Here is a 25677-nt window from a genome sequence, read left to right as displayed (position 1 = left end):
TTTGAGAAACAATAAGAAAAATGTTTTCATCCTTCTTCAGATTGTGTCTTGGAATTTTTAGTATTACAAATTCCTGTTGACTAAATAAACTAAAGAGGTACAAGAAATTTCAAAGTCAATTGACACAGGCACATAATTATTCAGGTGGTCTTATGGTAAGATATGAAATGAGAACCACTGTTCTTCCTTCCCTCTTTCTCTGCCTCCAGCTCAAGCATCAGTCCATCTCTTCCCCAAATTTATTTTTCATGGCATAATTGGAACTGGTGCATATTCTCATATTTATACTCTTAACCTCATCTCTCTTTATAAACTGAATGAATCCCTGTTGAACTTGGGTCCTGCCCATAATAATTATGCTTGCTTGAATACATTGCTTTGGATTAAAACAATTATTTCTAGGCTGTTATTTTAATTTTCCTAATTAGATTGTAAACTTCTTGAGGAAAAGAACCTTCCCTCATATTTCTCTTGGATTCCTGGCCCTAAAGCACTGTAGCACAATGGTGGTCACATAGCTGGTCCTAATTCACCAAATAGTCAGTGCTTAATTCAAAGGAAATGTCATATCTGATATGGTAGACACCATAACCTAGAAGCAGGCATATTCACTAAAATTTATCTATAGGTTTCTGAAAAAAAAAAATCCCAGGTATGTGTTGCCTTCCTTGGTATGAGTGTCAAGGAGTAAAGGATAGTGCATTGTTTGACTGCAGGCTTGATCATATTTTGGAAATATTTTTCTGATTGCATCTGTTTTGGACGACCTGGATTAAACAAGCTTTTCATGAATGCTTCAATAATTTTTTTCTAAAAGTTCTGTATAGTTTTATGGCATAGGACACCTATTAGAAAAGTGATATAAAAAGTGGAAATCTACTTGAAACACAGTGATTCTGGAAATATTTGTAGGTTTTGTTTTTGTTTTTTTTTTCGAACAGGCTTAAGGATGGACTATATTCTGTTAGGACTTTGTGGAAAAGATAGCAACATATTTAGTTACAGTGTTTGTAGCAATCTTGATATTTAAATTTATGTGGCAGCCATTCAAATTCTGGTTTTTTAATCCTATTTTTTAGAATTGACAGTTTACTGAATACAGGGTCCAGCCATCCAGAACAATCATATAAAATGTTTTTTAAAAAAGTCAAATATGGTTGAGAATGATTGCAAAGCAGCCCTGACACATTCTTGGGCCTATAAGCAGGACTCTACAGGCCAATGCCGGCAGGGTTTTGCCTGCGGGAAGCAAGAAAAAGTCAATGCAAATCACGGCAGTTTCTCAAGAGAATAACCTGTGTGGACAAGTATTTGTTTAGGGCCATAAAAATGCCTTTTCTTTCCTTCTTTCTGAAACTTGAACTTCATAGTAAAGGCAGGGCACCTTGAATAAGTGCTGATGTAATCATGAAAGGGTATATGTTAAAAACACTGTTTTGGCCCACGTCTTTGCAGCCAGTGTCCTTTGGGAAGAACCTGGATTGCATGAGGAAGAGTGGGGTGGAGGCTGGAAGTTGTTCTCCCCACCTCTCTTCTTTTGAAGATGATTGAAAAAAATACTGGGTAATACTGGCCTGCCTAACAGGCCAAAGGAACACTGCTGCTTCTGTTGCAGGTCCATCTGCTTGAAGCAGTTTAGGGGAAAGGCCATGGACTCTGTTTGTTTTGAATACTACGCAGCACACTTTGGGGCTCAGAGCTCTGGTTTCAGTGGCTGAAATTTGGGCTTCCTTCAGACTTCACTGATCTTTTCAAGTTCCTTCCAGCTCTGACATTCTGGATTCTAAGACACCAGAGGTAGAAACTGCTCTGTGAAACACATGAAACATGTATCCAAGATTGTCAAGTTGGACTGCTCATGGCCTTATAAATTTTCAGGTATTTAAAAATTTACTCAACACTGTGCCAGACCATGTAAGAGATGGAGAAATATGTTACTCATTGTCGTTTCTGACCCAGGGAGACAAGATAGAACTTACCATACATGTTAGGCAAAAGACAAGAGCAGTCCCCCCTTTTCCTGGGGGCTGTTTTCTGCAGTTCCAGGTACCCGCAGTCAACCACAATCTGGAAGCAGATGATCCCTCTTCAGACATATTGTCAGAAGGTCAATAGTAGGCCACTTGGATGGCTCAGTTGGTTGAGCGACTGCCTTCAGCTCAGGTCATGATTCTGGAGTCCCAGGATCGAGCCCCACATCAGGCTCCCAGCTCAGCGAGGAGTCTGCTTCTGCCTCTGACCCTCTCCCCTCTGATGCTCTCTCTCTCTCAAATAAATAAATAGAATCTTTAAAAAAAAAAAAAGGTCAGTAGTAGCCTAATGCCTACGTTGTTCACCTCACTTCACCTTCACATAGACATTTTATCATATCATCACAAGAAGGTGAGTACAGTATAGTAAGGTATTTCAACAGAGACAGGGGCCATATACACATGAATTTTATTACAGTATATTGTTATAATTGCTCTATTTTATTATTAGTTATTGCTGGTAATCTCTTATGGTCCCTACTTTATAAATTAAACCTTATCATAGGTATATCTGTATAGGAAAAAACACTATATATATATATATATATATATATATATATACACTACCCATGGTTTTAGGCATGTTGGATCATATCCCCTATGGATAAGTAGGGACTACTGTAATTGTATTTCTTTTAAAAATTTTCTGTGATTTTTTCTTAGTCCCAAATCCAAGATTTCTCATTCAAGTCCATTTTTGTATCTTGGTAAAGTTTTTTTAGTTTTTCTCACATTTCTTAAGGCACTGTTTTGGTAGTATATTTTTTGTTGCTTCTGTGATTTTGTTCCTTTTCTCATTTTTCTCACTTTTTTTTAAGTAGGCTCCATGCCTAATGTGGGATTTGAACTCATGACCCTGAGATCAAGAGTCACACGCTCCACTGACTGAGACAGCCAGGCACCCCCCCTTTTCTCATTTCCTAAATTTGGTTTTTGGTAATGGATTTACTGCTAAATAACATTATTTCTAATACTTTTGCAATAGATTCTTTTGGGGCCTAAAGTAACAGAGTCAAGACTTGAATCCAAGCAATTGGACTATAGAGCATATGTGCTCAATCAACTTATCAGACTACCTTCCATGTGATTTTCACTTGATGCTAGCATGGAGATGATTTTCTTGACTTATAAATTAATGAATTTCCTGTGGTTAGATGAAGCAACTATTTTATTATATTTTTTTTCATTTGACTTATGAAATCATGTATTTCCTAAAGTTAAATGAAGCATTTTTTTTCTCTTATCTGTTACCTCCACATCCATTCATTGTGTTCATAAGGAAAATGGGCTATCATTTTCTTTTCTTGCAGTGTATTTATCTGGCTTTGGTATTAGAGTTATGCTGGCCTTGTAGAATTAGTTAGGAAGTGCTCCCTCCTCTTTTATATTTTGGAAATTTTGAGAAGGATTGATGTTAATTTTTCTTTATGTTCTGGAAAAGTTTGATAAATGTTAAATGTTTGGTAGAATTCACCAGAGAAGCCATCTGGTCCTGGACTTTTTTTTGTAAGGAGGTTTTTTGATTACTGATTCAATCTCTCTACTTGTTACAGGCCTGATCAAATGTTCACCTTTTTCTTGGGTCAGTTTTGGTAGTTTACTTGTCTTTTTAAAGATAATTACTGACATTCACACTCAGTTTTGTGAGTCATTTTAAAATTATTTGACTATTACTTATGTTTAAATGGTGTCATTGCATACCACCATTACTTATTTATTTTTTATACTTTAACTAACTTTCTAGTTTGGAGCTGTTAATTGCATCTTCAAATAATTTTTTCCAGAAGGTAAGTACATGTGTGGTATGTTTTCTGAGTGGGGTATATATGTGATCCCTACTGCAAAGGAGATATACAGAGTCCTGAGCCAAGAAGGGAGGATGTCCTTGTTCTCTACTTGGTGTAGGCTCATTGTCAAGGAGTCCTAAGAAGTTTCTACAGACAGAAGTTGAAGAAACACTTTTCAGTGAGGCTTAGGACCAGGGGCCAGTGCTTAAGATAGATTCTGCTGTCTTCCTAATCCAACCTATCTTCCCACTGTTTGCCTGAAACACCTTCTTGGATTTTCTGCCCCAATTGACCATTTCTGCTACCAGGTTATTATTTCCAGAATATGTCAGAACACCCTTTTTTTTTTTTGGATACATACTCAGACATCAGCTCTATTTCTAATGAAATATTTTACAGACTATGTTTAGGTATGCTTTTACTTTCACTGATTTTTTCCCCTGGAATATAACATGCAAACCTTTTAATTTACCTTCAGGTTTTGTGTGTGTGTGTGTGTGTGTGTGTGTGTGTGTGTGTATGTGAATCAGTTAAGTCATTTTCTAATAAGCTACAGATTTTTGCTTGTATTTCATTTATTTTTGTGTTCGGAAACATCAGGCATCCCCATATTGTCTCTCTTTGCTTTTATCACTATCTTCCTGCTGCTTCTCCCCTACCCTCTTTGGTCATGTCCCTCTATATTTTGGAAGATTTTATTATTTTTCCTCTACCTTCTGACTTAATTTTCTTGATCAATATATTAGAAACTCTGCTTTTGGGGTGTCTGGCTGGCTCATTTGGTAGAGTACATGACTCTTGATCTTGGGGTCATGAATTTGAGCCCCATGGTGGGTGTAGAGATTACCTAAAAAAATTAATAAAAGCTAGAATTTAGAAAAAAATAAAAACTCTGCCTTTAAAAATATGTTTAAATATTTTAATACTATCACAGTTTATTTTCCTTCATACCTTCCTATTTTATTCAGTTTGTTTCATTTTTACCTTGCTGTTTTTCAACTCATTCTTTTACTCTGCATGAATTTCTAAATGTTTTGATAGAATTCATATCTTCTTGCATCTTTTGAACACATCACACAATTTATTAAAACTTATTACTTTGAAGTTTCAGGGTATTGTCCCCATTCCTTATCCTGTGATGGTTTTTCTTAGGCCTTAAGTTGTCTTCTTCTCTTGGGGCACCTGGGTGGCTCAGTCAGTTAAGTGTCTAACTTTGGCTCAGGTCATGATCTCAGGGTCCTGGTATTGAGCCCCAAGTTGGGCTCCCTGCTCAGTGGAGAGTCTGCTTGTCCCTCTCTCTGCTCCTCCCCTTCTCCCCCACTCACTTTTTCTCTCTTTCTCTCTCAAGTAAATAAATAAAATCTTTAAAAAAAGTTGTTCTTTTCTCTTTACTCATGCACTAAATAAATGTAGATGTTTATGAACTGAATGGGTTTGTGGATAGCTTTTACCCTGCATTCTTTCCCAGAGACCCATCTACCAAGTAGGTTGATGGTACCCATGGTATGGTTTTCTGAAATGTTGAGTAATGAAAAGCATGAAAAACTAGTTTTCTTTTTGCTCTTTTGATTTCCTTATTTATTTTACTGTATTTTTTTTACTTATTTTCTTAGTGGTTACTTTTGGGATTACAATTACCATCTTAATTTATAAAAATCTGATTCAGATTCATACCAACTGAATTTCAATAACATACAAAAATTTTGCTTCTATATAGCTCTGTTGCTTCTCTCTGCAATGCTACTGTCATTTACATGTCATTACATGTTTATACATTATGCATCCATCAAAATATATTTATAATTATTGCTTTATGCATTTGTCCTTTAAATCATATTGGAGAAAAAAAGAATTATGAAAAAACATTCAATATTGTCTTTTATATTTGCCTATCTAGTTACTTTTACCAGTGCCCTTTATTTTTCATTTGAGTTATTATCTAGTGTCCTTTCATTTTGGCCTGAAGACTCCTGTTAGTATTTCTTGTAGGGTAATTATGATAGTGACAAATCCTCTACATTTTGTTTATTTTGGAGTGTTTTTATTCCCCCATCTTTTTTGGAGGATACTTTTGCTGGATTTAGAATTCTTAGTTGACAGTTTTATCTTTTAGCACTCCAAATATGTCATCCTACTGCCTTCTAGCCACAATAATTTCTAATGAGAAATCAGCTGTTAATCATATTGAGGCTCTCTTACACGTGATGAGTTTCTTTTCTCTTGCTGCTTTCAAGATCCTCTCTTTGTCTTAATAATTTAACAGTTTGGTTATGATGCGTCTGGCTTCTTGGATATGTAGGTTAATGTATTTCATCAACTTTGGGAAGTTTTCTGCCATTATTTCTTCCAACATCCTTTCCGCCCTCCCCTCTTCCTCTGGGACTCCCATTTTGTTTGATGATGTCCCACAGGTCTCTAAGGTTCTGCTGAAGTTTCTTCATTCTTTTTTCTTTTTGTTCTTCAAATTGGATAACCACAGTATATCTATTTTCAAGCTCACTGTATTTTTTCTTCTATATCTGTTCAAATTTACTACTGAGCACCTCTATGGAATTTTTCATTTCAGTTAATGAACTTTTCAACTCCAGAATTTTTATTTGATTCATTTCATAACTTCTAGTTCTTTATTGATATTATTTTTTTGATGAGACATTGTCATATTTTCCTTCATTTGTTTTGACATGGTTTCCTTTAGCTCTTTTAACATATTTAAAAAGGTGATTTAAAGTGTTTGTGTAATAGGTCCAATCTCTGGGCTTTCTATTGATTGTCTTGTTTCCTATGTTGAGCCATGTTTTTTTGTTTTTTTGCATGTCTCATATATTTTTTTGGTTGTTGTTATAAACTGGACATTTATTTATTTATTAAAAGATTTTATTTATTTATTTGAGAGAGAGAGAGAGCATGAGCCTGGGGGGGTAGGGGCAGAAGGAGAGGGAGAGGCAGACTCCTTGGTGAGCAGGGAGGCCAATGTAGGGCTCAATCCCAGGACCCTGGGATCATGACCAGAGCTGAAGGCAGACACTTACCTCACTGAGCCACCCAGGTACCCCTAAACTGAACATTTAAAATTATGTAATGTGATAATTGTGGAAATAAGATCCTTCTTTTCCCCCAAGGTTTGTTATTATTGCTGTTTTTTCTTGTTGTTCTTATTTTTATTGTTGTCATTTTAAAAAATTAGTGACTTTCTTGAACTAATTTTGTAAAGCCTGTTTTCTTTGTTGTGTGTGGCCACTGAAGTCTCTGCTTGGTTAGCTTAGTGGCCAGGTAATGACTGAATATAGGTTTTCTTGGATGCCTGGAACCAGTGTCTCTCAAATTTTGCTGAGGGGTTCTTTTGTGTGTTGGGACATACCTTAGTATTCAGGCAGACAATTTACAACCCAGCGTTAGTCCTAACTTCCAGCTTGCCTAGAACCTCAGTGTTGTCAGAGGTGAAAACTTAGGGCTTCTAGTCTTTTCTGAGCATGTGTACAGCCTGTGGTGTGCATATCAATGTAGTATAGGCACCTGACAATTGGTTTTTTTTTATTGTAATTTAAGTACCTGACATTAAGCTTTTGATTGTTGAGGCATTCATTTCAAAGACATCCATCTTGAATAAACACATTGCCAACTACACAACTAAATAAAGAGTGAGGATACCTTCCTCATGAATTTCTTTTTTTTTTTTGGAAAGTTCTGGTTGCCTAGATAACCATTTGACTGATTGCTTGCATTTTCCTTCCTGTGCTTTAATTTCCACACTTATATTTTAAATTCACTGATAAAGAGTGAACCTGCTAAACCTTGGATATCCCACCCTCAACTCCAATAAAGTCAGAACCCCAGGTCCATGCACTCACTCACTCTCCCTCTCTCTCTCTCTTTCCTCACAAACTCACTGTGTGCTCTTGAGCATGCCATGTACCCTTTAGAATTCATAAATAATAAACCTTGTTTTTTTCAAAGTTCCTTGACAGTTGTTGCTGAGGTACATTTTGTAGTCATAATAAGAACTATAGGATTGGTCCTGCCACAACATTTGCTGTGGCTAGGGAAATGTCTGTGGGGGCCCACCACAAATAGTGTGGGCCCAGGTGGTTGCCCACAGGCATTTCCAGTTGATAACATCACTAATGATAGGTTGAGAGTGACCCTAAACAACCAATACACATTCATATGGCTGAAAGTTACTAAAATATTTATTTTGTTATCTTTATTTTTCAAGGCTACTGCTTAGCTGGATAGCAGATTATGGGAATAAGGCAAGTTAAAACACTAAAATACTTACTGTTTTTACTTACATTCATTAGTAATCATTGAATAAGTGCTCCCTGGGTTGCTATAAGTCTTTCAACAATCAATTATGAGACATACAAATAAACAAGGAAGTATGGCCCATAGAAAAGAAGAAACTATTCTTGAAAAAGCCCAGGCATTGGATTTTTTTTTCAGTTTTTATTTATTTTTATTTTTTATTGTTATGTTAATCACCATACATTACATCATTAGTTTTTGATGTAGTGTTCCATGATTCATTATACATAACACCCAGTGCTCCATTCAATACATCCCCTCTTTAATACCCATCACCAGGCTAACCCATCCTCCTACCCCCCTCCCCTCTAGAACCCTCAGGTTGTTTTTCAGAGTCCATCATCTCTCATGGTTCGTCTCCCCCTCCGATTTCCCCCCCTTCATTCTTCCCCTCCTGCTATCTTCTTTTTTTTTTTTCTTAACATATATTGCATTATTTGTTTCAGAGGTACAGATCTGTGATTCAATAGTCTTGCACAATTCACAGCGCTCACCATTGCACATACCCTCCCCAATGTCTATCACCCAGCTACCCCATCCCTCCTACCCCCCACCACTCCAGCAACCCTCAGTTTATTTTCTGAGATTGAGAATTCCTCATATCAGTGAGGCCATATGATACATGTCTTTCTCTAATTGACTTATTTCGCTCAGCATAACACCCTCCAGTTCCATCCACATTGTTGCAAATGACAAGATCTCATTTCTTTTGATGGCTGCATAATATTCCATTGTATATATATACTACATCTTCTTTATCCATTCATCTGTCGATGGACATCTTGGCTCTTTACACAGTTTGGCTATTATGGACATTGCTGCTATACACATCGGGGTGCACACACACCTTCAGATCCCTACATTTGTATCTTTGGGGTAAATACCCAGTAGTGCAATTGCTGGGTCATATAGTAGCTCTATTTTCAACTTTTGAGGACCCTCCATACTGTTTTCCAGAGTGGCTGCACCAGCTTGCATTCCCACCAACAGTGTAGGAGAGTTCCCCTTTCTCTGCATCCCCGCCAACATCTGTCGTTTCCTGACTTATTAATTTTAGCCATTCTGACTGGTGTGAGGTGGTATCTCATTGAGGTTTTGATTTGGATTTCCCTGATGCCGAGTGATGTTGAGCACTTTTTAATGTGTCTGTTGGCCATTTGGATGTCTTCTTTGGAAAAATGTCTGTTCATGTCTTCCAGGCATTGGATTTTAACTAGACAAATACTTTAGGTTTTCATATATTTTTGTCTTTATATTTACTTTATTGGGTGGTTTGGAGATGCTATTTTTGGCTATTCTGATGCCATTTTAACCTGGCTTTTCCTGCTTAGCATAATGTTTTTGATATTCACTCATTTTGTATATTAGTAGCTTGTTTTTAAGAATGGAATCTTAACTGGTTATTGCTAGTATGAAATTTTATTTGTTGAATTTATTAGGTATGCTTTGGCCTGCTAGTTTTTTTCAGTTAATTTTCTTTTTTCCACCAAATATATGATTACATAATCTATTAATTGTAACATTTTGGTCTTCTCCCTTATTTATACATGTACTATTTCTTTTCATGTTGTATTGGGCCTCATCTGTCTAATGTTTTATTATGAAATATATTTTGCAGGAATCTGCAAATATCTCTTGTGGGTTAAGTTTTTTTCTGTTTCTAGTTACTCTTTACTCAGATATAGGTGTTGAATTTTATTGAAGGTTATCCTTAGCAGTTACTGAGTTGATCATATGAATTTCCATGTTAATCTGTTCATTTTATAAACTAGGAATGAATTACCCATGCAGTTTTGGGAAAAAATTTCCTTGGTCCAGATTTATTGTTTCTAAATATGCTGATTAATTTCATTTGCAAATATTTTAATTGGGATTTTTGCATTTTTGTTCACAAGTAAGGTAAACTATAGGTTTCTTTATTAAGATATTTTTAATCCATATTTGATATTGCTACATTACCTACATGAAATGTGTTGAGAAATTTCTTTATTATGAAATATTTTCAATTGTAGAACAAGTGCTCATCACTCAGATTTTTCAAAATTTAATATTTTTGTCATATTCACTTCAGATTGTTTAAACAAATAGAAAATTACAAGTAGAGATCCCCTTTGTACATCTTTCCAATCAATCTCTCCCTCCTCAGATGTGAACAATATCCTGAATTTGGTGTTCATTATTGTTGGATTTTTATACTTTAATGATATATTTATAAACCCAAAATGTTGTAAAGAATTTTTTTTTTGGCAGGATTTCACATTTACTAGTTAGTACATTTATTTTATTTATTTTTTAAAGATTTCTGTATTTATTTGAGGGTGGGAGAAACACAAGTGGGAGGGGCAGAGGGAGAAGGAGAGAGAATCTCAAGCAGACTCCATGCCAAGTGTGGAGCCTGATTCCGGCTCAATTGCAGGACCCTGAGATAATGACCCCAGCTGAAACCAAGAGTCAGACACTTAAATGACTGTGCCACTCAGGTGCCCTGAGTTAGTATATTAATGAAAAGCTAAGTTTCAGGAGCCAGATAGTCTTGGTTTGAAATTCCCAACTATAATAATGAAATTTTCTATTTCTCTTTTCAGTTTTATTATTTTTTTAAAAAATGTCCTTTGAAGCATTGTCATTAGTGCATACTCGTATGTTTTCTGAGGGACTTGACTCTTGTATTATTATGAAATGATCTTGCTAGTATTTCTTGTTTGAAGTGAAGTCTGCCTTTTCTGATATTAATATAGCCACTCCAGTTTTCTTATGATTAATGTTTGTATGTTGTAACAACCTTCATCCTTTTAATTTTGACCTATTTGTGTCTTTATACTTAAAGTAGGTTTCCTATAGCAATCATATTGCAGGATCTTGTCTTTTTCTGCAGTGACAGTCTGTGTCTTTTAACTGGAGTGTCATTCACATGTAATTATTGACAAGGTTGGGTTTACATTTACTATCTTGCTATTTGGTTTCTATTTGTTACATTTGTTTATGTTTTTTTCTCCTCTTTACCTGCCTTCTTTTAATTATATTTTTAAGCATTTTAAGGTATTTTGTACTATTAGCTTATTTACTTCTTTATTGTTTTAGTGGGTGTTATGGAGTTTACACTGTGCATATTTAACATATCCTTATCAGTAATATGCCATTTCACATATGATATAAGAAATTTACAGAAATATATTTCTTTTCCTTTCTCCCATCATTGTGCTATTATTAATGCATGCTTCATATCTATGTATGTTGTAAAACAATGCATTATTAATTTTATTTAAACCATCCATTATATTTTTAAAAATCTTTAAAAAGAGAAAATCTTTTTTTTACACACATTTTAAATCATTCTATTACTTATTTCCATTGTGTGCATTCAAGTTTTGATCTGATATCATTTTGCTTCTACTGAAAGAATTTCCTTTAACATTTCTTATAATGTAGTTTTGATGGCAATGATTTTTTTCACTTTTTGTTTGCTGAAAAAGTATTTCACCATCAGTTTTGAAAGATATTTTTGCTGGGGCACCTGGGTGGTTCAGATGGTTAAGCATCTGCCTTCGGCTCAGGTCATGATCCCAGGGTCCTGGGATCGAGCCCCACATCGGGCTCCTGGCTCAGCAAGGAGCCTGTTTCTTCCTCTCCCTCTGCCTCTCTCCCTGCTCATGCTCTCTTTCTCTATATATATCTCTGTGTCTCAAATGAATAAATAAATAAATAAATAAATAAATAAATAAATAAATAAATAAAAGATATTTTTGCTGGATATAGAATTTTATGTGGACAGTGTTTTTATTCAGTATAGGTACTCTAAATATTTTGCTTCATTGTCTTCTGGCCTACGTAATTCTGATAGGAAGCCTGCAATGTTAGTTTGTGGTAATTAGTTGCCAGGAATTATTAGTTTCTTTGTACTTAATGTTTCTCTGGATGCTTATAAGATTTTTTTCTTTATTATTAGTTTTCTTTATTTGATTATAATGTGCTTGGCATGGTGTTCTTTGTGTGTTTCTGCTTAGAATTCATGGAAATTTTTGGCTCGGGTTTATAGCTGTCATCAAATTTGGAAAAATTTGTCCATTTTTTGGTAGAAATATTTTCTGCTCCCTTCACACTGCCCTTTCTGGGACTCTAATTAAATATTATGTTAGACTGAGTATTAATTTTATTTCAGTTTTTATTTTTCTCTGTGATTCATTTTATGTTGTTTCTATTGCTATGTCTTCTAGTTAACAAATATTTTCTTCTATAATTCTACTCTGTTATTAATGCCACTTAGTGAAATTTTTATTTCAGATAATGTGTTTTATCTAGATATTCCATTTGATTCTCTTTTTATATCTTACATTTGCTTCTCATTATATTTACATCTTTGAACATTTTAATATTTAAATTAGAAATTTCAAGATCCTTATCTGCTAATTCCAATATATCTATCATTTCTGGGTCTTTTTCTAATGATTTTTCTCCTGGTTATGTGCTACATATTTATGCTTCTCCATGTGACTAGTAAAATTTGATTGAGTGCTGAACATTGTGAATTTTACCTTGTGGAATATGGGATTTTGTTATCTTCCTTTAAAAAGTGTTGGAGTTTGTTCAATAGTCTGTTAAACTGCTTGAAGATCAGCTTGATATTTTCAAGTATAATTTTAAAATGTTGTTAAAGTCCTAAGAAGCCTTTACTCTAGAGCTAATTTAGTACCACTATTAATGTCTAACCCTTCTGAGTTTATAATGAATGTACCATGTATTCAGCATGTCTGGTGGGGAGCTAATGATTCCCAGCCTTGTGTGAGCTTTGGGAATTGTGGTTATAGTTGTTTGGTAATTGTCTCCTCCCCCGCCCTGGCAGTCTGCCCTCATGGGTTTCATTATTGTATGAACAGATTAGTATTCAGTCAATAACTCCAATACCTGATGCAAATTTCTGGAGCTCTTTTTCTATGCTATTTCTTCCTCTCCATACTATGTCCTACAAATTCTATCCTCTTTGTCTTCCCCTCACTCTAATTTCTGTTTCTTCAACTTAGTGAGATACTTGGGTTCTATGTTGTTTCTCTCACCTTGTGTTGTGGTCTGGGAATTGTGAAAGGCAGAAATCTGGGTTGATTTGCCTCTTAACCTTTTTTGGTTTCCATTATCTTAGTCATTATCGTTGTACACTGCTTGTTGCCCAGTCCAAAAAGAGTTGTTCTTATATTTTGCCCAATTTTATAGTTATTTGTGTTAGAAAGGCTGAAGTTGAAGCTAACAGCCTCAGTTGGATCTTTTCAATAAAGCAAAGAAAAAGTAGTGTGTTAAAATACAATGAATGTTTATATCTTGCTATTGATGTTATTAAAGTCTAGAGGAGAAAGGGGCTGTCAAAAGTTATGTAGTTGAATCCCCATTTTAAAGATGATAAAACTGAGGTAAAGAGCAAAATAACTTGCCTATTGATACCTGGTCTGTGACTTTACAGTTTGGGCAAGAGCTGGGTCTCTTTATTTCTATTCATTGTTAGATGTTGTGGTGTGCTATCTTCTTACTGCTTCAGCTGAATGAGATTTTATTATAGCAATTAACATTAGTAATGATAAAAATGATATTAACAGTTATACTCATTAGAATTTAAAGTACATTAATATTCCTTCTTGCTTTGGGTTAGATTAAATTTTAGTTTTGATATTATCTTTCTGTGTGGCCATTTAATGGCAGTGTTTTCCAGAATCTGTACCTTTACCTAATTGTCTTATTAAATCTGATGTTATATCTATAGATATCAATAATTTATAAAGCCATGAAATTGGAATAATGGACAAAATATTTTTATTGTATCTTCTGTTTTATATTTCCTATTTACTACATAATATTACCTAGCTTAAATTTCTCTTTTATATATTCCTCACTGATTAAATGCCTGGAATTTTGTTGCATTGACTAATACACCTCTATGATTTTAAAAACTGGCATTATTTTAACTGTTTTCTTTTTCTTCTTCAAGGATATATCTTTAATGGGGAAAGCATACTGGCACAAGCCATCTCAAGTGCAAGCAGAACAAGGATTACAGATAAATCTTGAGGAACCTCAAATGGTAAAGTTTTTAATAAAAATCCTCCTTGCCTATATTGAAGTAGTGGTCTGTCTCTTGTTGCTTGAATGCTTATCTAGATAATTTAAAAAACAAAACCTCCTCTAATTTATTTTAGAAGTGTGTTTAGCTGTAAGATCATCTAATCCAATATCACATCGGGACTCTTGGTTGTTTTCGCTCACCATTGCTGCCTATCATAGACCTTCTGAGCTAAGGCAACAAACTCTTTTCCGAAGGGAAAGATTTTAACAATTCCTCTGGTCTAGGCATTAGATTCAGAAGGTAGTTGGAGAGTTAATTAAAAGTTATTAGCTTGTAAGAAAGCATCACCTTATTTTTTATTTAGCTAGCAAAATTGTTTATAGCATTGATGAGGGAAAGTTTTATAGAGAAACTTTGGGGACTGGTGGACTGTTGGTGACTGAAGTTTGTTTCAGAAATAAAGCTTCCTTTTTGTCCATCATTGGCAAAGTATTTATAGGATTCAAAGCAATCTGGAATATATTCCCTATGGATAGGACATGTCTCCCTGTATATAGAAATCCACATTTACATAAAACAAATCATTGCACCATGATCATTTCCTTTATAAAGGATTTGTAAAATATTGTTAAATAGCAAGCTCCTTTAGTTCCTGAAAATATGAGTCCACACACATAAAAATTCAGATTATACTTCATTTTTATCATCATATGTTATGGTTAGAAAATATATGGAATCTTTTCACAAAAACCATGGATCTTATGATGTTAGAGTTTCTGCAACTGGTTGAACTACCAGAGTTTGAAATGCTTCTGGGTTGAGACCATGGCTTTTTCTGCTTTGTATTCTCATCTCTTACCTCAGGACCCCTGCATGTGTGATGCTAATATGTATGTACATCAATTTTGAAGCCTTCCCACATATGCTTTGGACTTAAAACAGACATGTAGGGTAACTTCCTCTAGGGAACACCATTTACAGGTAGATATCGAAACCTCTGATATGTAAGCTTCTAATAGGTATAGTAAATTGAAAATGAAAGATTAATCAGGTATAGAAAAATAGAAATTCTTCATTAATACCATCTGACTTAAAACTATTCACTACACTTGTGTAAAGTATAAGAAAAGATAACATTTTTCAGGAAAATATGAAAAAGGCCAAATATCAGGTACCTAACTTAGACCTCATCTTGACTATTTAAAATAAGATTTAAACAAAATTATTGATTTCTTTGTAATTCTGTGGGAACCATTCTCTCAGCTTTGACATTTACAAGCAATCACTGGACCTCTTCTGGCCACTGGCTTTTTATTTTTATTTTTTTAAGATTTATTTATTTATTTTAGAGAGGGAGAGAGAGAAAGAGAGAGAATGTGCAAGTGCATGGGGGGAGGGACAGAGGGAGAGAGAGGAGAGGGAGTCTTAAGCAGCCTCTGAACTGAGCATGGAGCCTGATGCAGGACTCGATCTCATGACCCTGAAATCATGACCTGAGCTGAAACCAAGAGTTAAATGCTTAACTGACTGAACCACCCAGGCACTCCTGGCCACTGGCTTTTTAAAAGGTAAAATACCTTTTAACTTACTACCTGGCCATGGTAAAAAGGCTTCTCTGTGATATCTTTCATTCCAGACACTCTGTCAGAGAGCAGAACTCTGTCCGTCCTACCTGTCCCTTAGACTTCTAGAAGTTTCCTGGGTTGAGATTTATCTGGGGAACATTGGCCAACATGCTGTCATCTGGTTGTGCTGGCATCCTACCCTCAGAGCATGGCAGCCTCACTTGTGAACATCTCAGTGCCACAGGTCAGAGGGCTCTTAGTTCTTTGATGCAACTTATTTTCTTTAAGTACCCACCATTTAAATATAATAGTTTTTGAATCATCATGGAGAATGACTGCCTCACATACTTATTAAAAAAATCAAAGAGTTTATTCATTCATTCCTTTTCCTACAATGTGGTAAGCATTGTTTTAGACATGGTTAATACAATGATAGAAAAGACAGTTCTTGACCTTGAAGAACTCATTGTATGGAGTAGACCAATATATAAAGAGACAAAGTATAATACTGTTTAATGATTAGTCTAAATAGAGACTAAGTACCTAGCAGAGAAAAAATTGATATAATTTTCTTTCATTTATTTACTCATTCACTTACTCACAAATAATTGCAGATGGTATAAATGCACTAAGTACTTGAGATATAAAGATGGGTAAGACACAATTACTTTTTTAAGGAATTCTCAGACTTTAAAGTTTTAAAGTACTTAAACTTTCTGGTCTCAGGATGCCTTTTTTTTTAGAGTTTAAATATTCTTTTTTAAAAAATTTAAATTCAATTAATTAACATATAATGTATTATTGGTTTCAGAGGTACAGCTCTGTGATTCATCGGTCTTATATAATACCCAGTACTCATTACATCACATGTTCTTCTTAATGTCTATCATCCAGTTACTGGAGGATGCCTTTAAACTCTTGAAAAATATCTTAAGGACTCAAAGGAGTTTTTGTTTATGTGGATTGTATCAACCAATGTTTACCATAATAGAAATTAAAACTGAGAGAAATATAAAATATTTATTCATTCATTTAAAATAATAATAAGCCAATTACATATAAACATATAATATATTGTTTTAGAAAAAATAGTATCCCCCTGAAATTTAGCAAGAACATTTTTTTGCAAATCTGTATAATACCTGGTTTAATAGAGAGCTAGAGTCTCAGATCTGTTTCTTCATTCAATGTGTTGTGTATGTTCTTTTGGTTGAAATATATTATGTAAGCCTGGTCTCATACATATTAAAAAGGGAATAATATTTTAATAGCTTCTTAACATAATTATGGATACTATTCTTTATTAATACACCAAAACTGTGCAAGTGGTAGTTTCTTAAAGATGAGTTGCAATGAGGACTCTGAAACAAGATAAATTAACTTATTGTATATCATGACAGTAAAGTCCATTGGTCTACCTTGTGCTTTGAATGGTTCTTTAACCTCTGCATGCTTTTGTAATCTCATGTGTTAATCATATGGGAAAAGTATTGGTTCACTGTTTTACCCACTGCTGCTTTTCCATCATCAGTGCAAAGGTCAACACAGTGAAAAAGGCAAATAAGGCTTAGTATTATTATGAAAATAGCCTTGACATTGCAGATCCACTAGAAGGGTCTCAAAGGTTGTCAGGAGTCTGTGGACCACACTTTGAGAAGTGCTAGTTGATTGGAAGTAGGAGAAAGAGGGTAAGAGAGTGCAGTTTGGATTCAGGTTGTCTAGGTTCAAACAGAGCACTGCTACTGCACTCTCAGTGTGACCTTGGGCAGGTTTCTTAACTTTTTGAGCCTCAGTTTCTTCATCCACAGAATGGGGTTGCAAACAGTTCCTGCTTCATGGTGTTGTGGTGAAGATTAAGCTTAAATGAGATAATGCTCATATATGTCGATGATTATGATTATGATAATGATTACTTAGACAATTACAATAGTGTGATGCATGCTGAAACAGAGGCAGGGCACAGAGTAATGACAGGATCAGTAAAGGTTTGGTGGCAGAAGGAAGGCTGGGCAGAGTCCTGAAAAGGGTCAGTTGCAGCTACAGAATTGCCACTGCCCTCTCCTCAAGCTCCTCTTCCTCCATTTTCTGTTTTGGAGGGTGGTACCTTCATCTGTTTACTCTCCCAAAGCAGAGCCCTGGGAGTGTGCATTGAAGCCAGGAGAAGAAGGCAATTGAAAAGAGAGGGAGAGGGAGGAGCAAGATGGGAGAGGAGTAGGAGACCTAAATTTCATCTGGTCCCAGGAATTCAGCTGGGTAGGGATCAAACCATTCTGAACACCTACAAACTCAACAGGAGATCGAAGAAAAGAATAGCAGCAATTCTCTGAACAGAAAAGCGACCACTTTCTGGAAGGTAGGATGTGTGGAGAAGTGAATCTGAGGCAATATTCGGGAGGATAGACGGTGGGGGAGGGGGCCTCGGTCAGCTGCTACCGGCAAGTGATAGAGCAGCAGAGCACAAAATCAGAACTTTTAAGAAATTGGCTCCGTTGAGGGACATCACTCCAGTGACTAAGTGGGGGGTGGAACCCTCGCTGGGACAGTGTGGTCTCAGGACACTCGGGGTCACAGAAAGACTGGGGGGGTGCCTGAGTGCAGCAGAGCTCCCAGGTATTGGAGAGGGGAAACCAGCTGCAGAGACAGAGCCGAGAAATGGGCTCTCAGCTCAGGGTTGCCATAAACTGTGATCCGCGGCATAGTTGGGCCACTGCTCTTCCAGCAGGGACCCAACAAGCGGCAGATCCGGGGAGACTCCCCTTCCTCCCCCAGGAGGAGCGGCACGGGCGCACACCGCAGGGATCTGCTGGGTTTGGAGACTCTACACCCAGTCGGGTGCCAGAGATAGAAACGCTTGGTCACAGGCCGGGTGAGCATGGAGTGCAGCCAGAGACAGGGGAGACAGGAGTGACTGACTGCTTTTCTCTGGGGGCGCACTGAGGAGTGGGGCCCCGAGTTCTTGGCTCCTTCGGGGTGGAGATTGGGAGGTCGCCATTTTCACTCTCGTCCTCCAAAGCTGTACCGAAAGCTTGCAGGGAACAAAAAGCTCTGGAGAGCAAACCTGAGCAGATTACTTACCCGGACTGGCAAGGGCGGGGCAATTCCGCCTCCTGCAAAGACATTTGGGAACCATGGCAACAGGCACCTCCCCCAGAAGATCAGCAAGAACAGCCAGCCAAGACTAAGTTTACCGATCAATGAGAACAGCAGAACTCCAGCGCTAGGGGAATACAGCACATAGAACTCATGGCTTTTTCCCCCTGATTCTTTAGTCTTTCAAAGTTAATTTTTTTAATTTTCTTTTTGAATTATTCTTTTTCCCTTTTCCAACCAACATCTTATCAATCCCTTTTAAAAAAATCTTTTTTATTTTTCATTTTTAGAGTCATATTCTGTCCCTTCATAGTAGTTAACCTTATTTTTGGTATATATATATATATATATATATATATATATATATATATATATATATATATGTTGTTCTTTCTTTAAAATTTGGGATACAGTTTCTTCTCACAGACCAAAATATACCCTAAATCTCTAGTGTATGGCTTTGTTCTAGTCTCCTGCCTGATCACATTCTTCCCCCCCTTTTTTAAATGTCTCTTCTTTCTTTTTTCAACTAACTTCTTATCTTATCAATTCCTTTTATAAAATCTTTTATAATTTTCATCTTTACATTCATATTCCATCCCTTCATCATACTTACCTTTATTTTTGTACGTATATAAGCTTTTCTTTCTTTAAAATTTTGGGAGGCAGTTTCTTCTAACAGACCAAAATACACCCAAAATCTCATGTGTGGCACTGACCTATTTACAGCCTGATCATATTTGATCATATTCTTTTTTTTAAATTTTTTTTTTCTTTCTTTCCCTTTTCCCCCCAGGTTTCAGGTCTCTTCTGATTTGTTTAGTGTATATTTTTCTGGGGTCGTTGTTACTCTGTTAGCATTTTATTCTCTCATTCATCTATTATCCTCTGGACAAAATGACAAGATGAAAAAAATCACCTCAAAAAAAAAGAACAAGAGGCAGTACCAACTGCCAGGGACCTAATCAATATGGACATTAGTAAGATGTTGGAACCAGAGTTCAGAATGACAATTATAAAGATATTAGCTGGGCTTGAATAAAGCATGGAAGATATTAGAGAAACCCTTTCTGGAGAAATAAAAGAACTAAAATCTAACCAAGTCAAAATCAAAAAGGCTATCAATGAGGTGTAGTAAAAAATGGAGGCTCTAACTGCTAGGATAAATGAGGCAGAAGAGAGAATTAGTGATACAGAAGACCAAATGATGGAAAATAAAGAAGCTGAGAAAAAGAGAGATAAACAACTACTGGATCACGAGGGCAGAATTCGAGATATAAGTGATACCATAAGACAAAACAATATTGGAGTACTTGGGATCCCAGAAGAAGAAGAAAGAGAGAGAGGGGCAGAAGGTGTATTGGAGCAAATTATAGCAGAGAACTTCCCAAATTTGGGGAAGGAAACAGGCATCAAAATCCAGGAGGCACAGAGAACCCCCCTCAAAATCAATAAAAATAGGTCAACAGCCCGACATCTAATAGTAAAACTTATGAGTCTCAGAGACAAAGAGAAAATCCTGAAAGCAGCTCGGGAGAAGAGATCTGTAACCTACAATGGTAGAAACATTAGATTGGCAACAGACCTATCCACAGAGACCTGGCAGGCCAGAAAGGACTGGCATGATACCTTCAGAGCACTAAATGAGAAAAATATGCAGCCAAGAATACTATATCCAGCTAGGCTGACAATGAAAATAGAAGGAGAGATAAAAAACTGCCAGGACAAACAAAAACTAAAGGAATTTGCAAATATTTCCTTATACCACACACAAAAATACACTCAAAATCGTTGAAAGACCTAAATGTGAGACAGGAGTCCATCAAAATCCTAAAGGGGAACACAGGCAGCAACCTCTTCACCCTCAGCCACAGCAACTTCTTCCTAGAAACATCGCCAAAGGCAAGGGAAGCAAGGGCAAAAATGAACTATTGGGACTTCATCAAGATAAAAGCTTTTGCACAGCAAGGGAAACAGTCAACAAAACCAAAAGACAACCGACAGAATGGAAGACGATATTTGCAAATGACATATCAGCTAGTATCCAAAATCTAGAAAGAACTTATCAAACTCAACACCCAAAGAACAAATGATCCAATCAAGAAATGGGCAGAAGACATGAACAGACATTTTTCCAAAGAAGACATCCAAATGGCCAACAGACACATGAAAAAGTGCTCAACATTGCTTGGCATCAGGGAAATCCAAATCAAAACCTCAATGAGATACCACCTCACACCAGTCAGAATTTCTAAAATTAACAAGTCAGGAAACGACAGATGTTGGCGGGGATGCGGAGAAAGGGGGACCCTCTTATACTGTTGGTGGGAATGCAAGCTGGTGCAGCCACTCTGGAAAACAGTATGGAGGTTATGGAGGTTCCTCAAAAAGTTGAAAATAGAACTACCATACAACCCAGCAATTGCACTACTGGGTATTTACCACAAAGATACAAATGTAGGGATCCGAAGGGGTACATGCACCCTGATGTTTATAGCAGCAATATCCACAATAGCCAAACTGTGTAAAGAGCTAAGATGTCCATTGACAGATGAATGGATAAAGAAGAGGTGGTATATATACACAAATGAATATTATGCAGCCATCAAAAGGAATGAAATCTTGCCATTGGCAATGACATGGATGGAACCGGAGGGTATTATGCTGAGCGAAATAAGTCAATCAGAGAAAGACATGTATCATATGATCTCACTGATATGAGGAATTCTTAATCTCAAGAAACAAACTGAGGGTTGCTGGAGTGGTGGGGGGTGGGAGGGATGCGGTGGCTGGGTGATAGACGTTGGTGAGGGTATGTGCTATGTTGAGTGCTGTGAATTGTGTAAGACTGTTGAATCACAGACCTGTACCTCTGAAACAAATAATTCATTTTATGTTAAAAAAAGAAGAAGATAGCAGGAAGGGAAAAATGAAGGGGGGGAAAATCGGAGGGGGAGAAGAACCATGAGAGACTATGGACTCTGAGAAACAAACTGAGGGTTCTAGAGGGGAGGGTTTGGGGGGATAGGTTAGTCTGGTGATAGGTATTAAAGAGGGGATGTATTGAATGGTGCACTGGGTGTTATATGCAAACAATGAATCATGGAACACTACATCAAAAACTAATGATGTAATGTATGGTGATTAACATAACATAATAAAATTAAAAAAAAAAAGAAAAGAAAGCGAGAGATTAACAGGGCCAAATCTATGGAGAATGCAATGAATGAGCTTGCCATAGTAAGCACAGGGCCCCTAACACATATTGCCCGAATATATCTATTCTGCTATTATATGAAAAAGGTTTTATTAAGCCCCCTTTTTACTGATGAGGAGAATGAAGCTAAAAAGGGTTAAGTAACTTGACCAAAATCACACTTTTATTAATTGACAGATCCAGGATTTGAATAGTGTCCCATCTAGTTGCAAAGCTTTTACTCTTTTCACAGTACCATCCAATAAGTAGTTTTATAGAAATATGAGCTCTGGATTAAAGTTTCATTTTACAAATGGAAATTTCTTGGTTTAGCCATCCCTTTTTGCATAATAAAGATATATAGTATTTGGTGCTGTATGACATTTTTACCCTTTATTTTACTTATTCACAAATGAATGTATCAAAGAACAAAGAGATGCAATTGCATTTTGAAGTCATTCTCTAGAATCCAGATTTTTATATACATCAGAATGGTTTTATTATCTGTTAATTTGAGACAGTGAAGCTTTAACTGCCAGTACTCCATAATCCCAAATCGTTCTGGTTTAAAATTGGGTAATATCCAAATATGGCTATAAAGATACTTTACCTAAGACTTGGTGAGATTAAGTCAGTGAGACATTTTTAAGGAACACAAAATAGTTTTAAGAGTAATATTTTGTGAGAGTTTTTCATTAGGGCTTGGTATGGAGCAGGGATATCTGGGTGGTCTTCTTGAGGCCTCTTGGTCAGCTCTTCTTTGAGGACTTGGAGTCAGGCTTCTGGAAGAGCATCTGGTTAGCAGAAATCCCATTTCTCAGGACCAAAGAACCTCAGAGGTCAGATGTTTCGGTGGGCCTTGATCTGTGTGAGTATGGGGTGAAGTCAGGGTAAGATTGGTGTCTTATGATTACCTTAGAGTTGGTGCATAGTAACTGTGGGGGAGCCATATTTTCTTTCTTTTTTTAAAAATTTTTTATTGTTATGTTAATCACCATACATTACATCATTAGTTTTTGATGTAGTGTTCCATGATTCATTGTTTGTGCATAACACCCAGTACTCCACGCAGAATGTGACCTCTTTAATACCCATCACCAGGCTAACCCATCCCCCCACCCCCCTCCCCTCTAGAACCCTCAGTTTGTTTTTCAGAGTCCATTGTCTCTCATGGTTCGTCTAGGGGAGCTATATTTTCTGAGACAAGAGCCAGAGAAAATAATTTGCTAGGCTTTACATTGTTCTTAAGTCAATTTGAATTTCTTTCTAAATCTTCAGAGGAAACTTACTACCTTTGCTTAATTTCAGTTATGCATTTTAATCATCATTTTATGGTTAGAAAAAACATTGTGTGACTTAAAACTTTGGAAGGACCAATAAGTAGAACATTCTTGTACATCTGTGTTTTCTCACAGAATGTGCTTGAGGAACTTCCCAAAGCTATCTCAAGTATTTTCCAGCTCGAACAAGAGGATGTATTAGAGTGGGGAGTCTCCGAAGCAGAAAGCACAGTATTTAAATCTCAGGAAACTCTGGAAGCTCGACTAGCAGATGAATCCAGTAAACCTTTGAAAGATGAACAGCCCACAGGTGATTCCAAAGCAGCCAAATGGGCATCCTTACAGGTAAAGCACTATTTGTTTGGAAAGAGTTACGATTGTTGGGGATGTGCAAGTGTGAAGAAATGGACCAGGCAAGGGCCACAGCATGGAGGTGGGTTCACCCTGAAAAAGGGCCTTCTATTTGCAAATTGCTCATTTGCAAAAAGGGGACATCTGTGTGTTGAGGGCTTTTAGTCTCAGCCCTGATTACAACTCTGTGGAGAGAAGACACATTTGTAAGGAGGGAAGGAACCTCAGGGCTTTCAGAAATTGACCAAGAGCCCTCACATTTCCATCTGGAGGGAGTCAGAAATTGTAACCCAGGGACCAGGACTGGGTGAATTTTGTATATTTTATAACTTTGCCCTGTTTAGGTTTATTCTAACCCTAAGTCTTTTCCTATTGTGAGAATGTTTCTCAGATTCATTTTATATATGTATAATTTAAATAATTTTTTACCATATCTGTGTATTGCCTTACTGCTATTCAATTAGTACTTTTCTTTGAGTTACCTTTTGACTTTAATGAATTTATTTAAAATGGATACATTATTATTAGGATTAAAAAAAAGCCACTTTTCCCTGAACCACAAAATATTATCTTGATTATCACCACGGGTCCTCTCTCTAACTGATTCAAATGGTACAACTTCTTGGGTAAACAACCTTCCCTCTCCTGTTGGGTCCCCTCTCCCCATCAAAGACCATGTTCCTGCTAAAATGTTTCACCCATGTCAACTGGCCGTTCTTCAACTTGTGCCCAAAACTCCCAACTCTGAAACCTTTGGGTTTATATGTGACCTCCCCTTCCCTTGCCTTTCACCCACATTGAGTCTCCAAGGTCTAGATTCCTCCTAACATTATTGCTTGTAATTTTTTCATTCTCTTTTCCAGTTGCCTTCATCCTAGTCTGGGTCCTAGTGACCTTATGTTTGGATTAACGCAGTTGCCTCCTGGCTTTTCTTCATTTCTCAAGTCCTACTTTCTTAAATTCATCTTGCATGATGCTAGCATATTGATCTATTGGGAATAATGGGTAATAAGGAAGATGCACAAATAATAATTGACCAGAGAAAATCCACGACTGCTGTGAAGGAGAAGGGACTGTATCTTATGATGGGTTATGGACCCCATCAGAAGTCATGCTGTCTTTCTAAAGCATGCACTTGGGGGTATGAAGTGAATCCTGCCAAGGCTAAGTGAACCCACTCTTTGCTAACTACTCCAGGTGAATCCTCTGTTTCAGCCTGACACCTTCTAGGTGTGGAGCCCTTAGATAGCGTCTTTTTCTTTCTTTCCTTTTTTTTAAAGTGTCGTTTTAAAAAAGATTTTATTCATTTATTTGAGAGAGAGGGAGAGACAGAGATAGCAAGAGAGGGCATGAGTGGGGAGGAGAGGGAGAAGCAGGCTCCCACTGAGCAGGGAGCCCGACTTGGGACTCAATCCCAGGATCCTGAGATCATGACCTGAACTGAAAGCAGACGCTTAACCAACTGAGCCACCTAGGTGTCCCTTAAACAGTATCTTTAAAGACCATGGCATCTTGATGAAAAAGTGTTAGGCTGGTGAGTGTAGACAGTGTTTTCACCCATACTTCTATCTGAACATTGGGACTTTGGAAATAAAATGTGGGCATGAGAGGCAAATAGTTAGCTACTAAATGTGTAAAACAATGACCTGGATTTCTGGACAGTGATTTAACAATGATGGCCTGGCAGGAATTCAAATCTCTCATTAGAAAAGTTTCACATTAATTCTTTTGGATTGTTGTGGCTGCTGTTAAATATTATTAAGAAATTATAGAAATTTATTTATTTTTAGTAAAAAGAGGCAGCCCTTCCCTAAGGTAAGTAGCATTTATTATTTACCACATGCCAACCACTTTGCTAAGTATTTTGCATATATTATCCTACTTTTTCCTAAAAATAGATTTCTTAACAAGACTGTATTTGAAGAAACTATCATAAAGAAGATAAATAACTTGTCCAAGTACAAATATCTAGTTAGGTTGTAAAGGAAGGACCTGAAATGAGATGGTCTAATTCTGGAAACTTTACTCTT

At 36.5% G+C, this 25677-nt stretch overlaps 1 protein-coding gene across 1 annotated transcript in view; it reads left to right on the top strand.

The window, feature by feature from the left end:
• TTC6 (tetratricopeptide repeat domain 6) overlaps positions 1–25677 on the top strand; it is a 192799-nt gene that overhangs the window by 41775 nt on the left and 125347 nt on the right. The window contains exons 2-3 of the mRNA XM_088025049.1: positions 14091–14183; positions 23432–23641. Coding sequence (XP_087881175.1) covers positions 14091–14183; positions 23432–23641 — 303 coding nt within the window. The remainder of the gene's footprint in view (positions 1–14090; positions 14184–23431; positions 23642–25677) is intronic.

Source organism: Eumetopias jubatus, unplaced genomic scaffold, assembly GCF_037043125.1.
Source record: "Eumetopias jubatus isolate StellerSeaLion01/CBP00866 unplaced genomic scaffold, mEumJub1_p1.0 scaffold_7, whole genome shotgun sequence".
NCBI lineage: Eukaryota > Metazoa > Chordata > Mammalia > Carnivora > Otariidae > Eumetopias > Eumetopias jubatus.
Note: the sequence above shows the minus strand (reverse complement) of the source record. Positions and strands in the feature narration are given on the sequence as shown.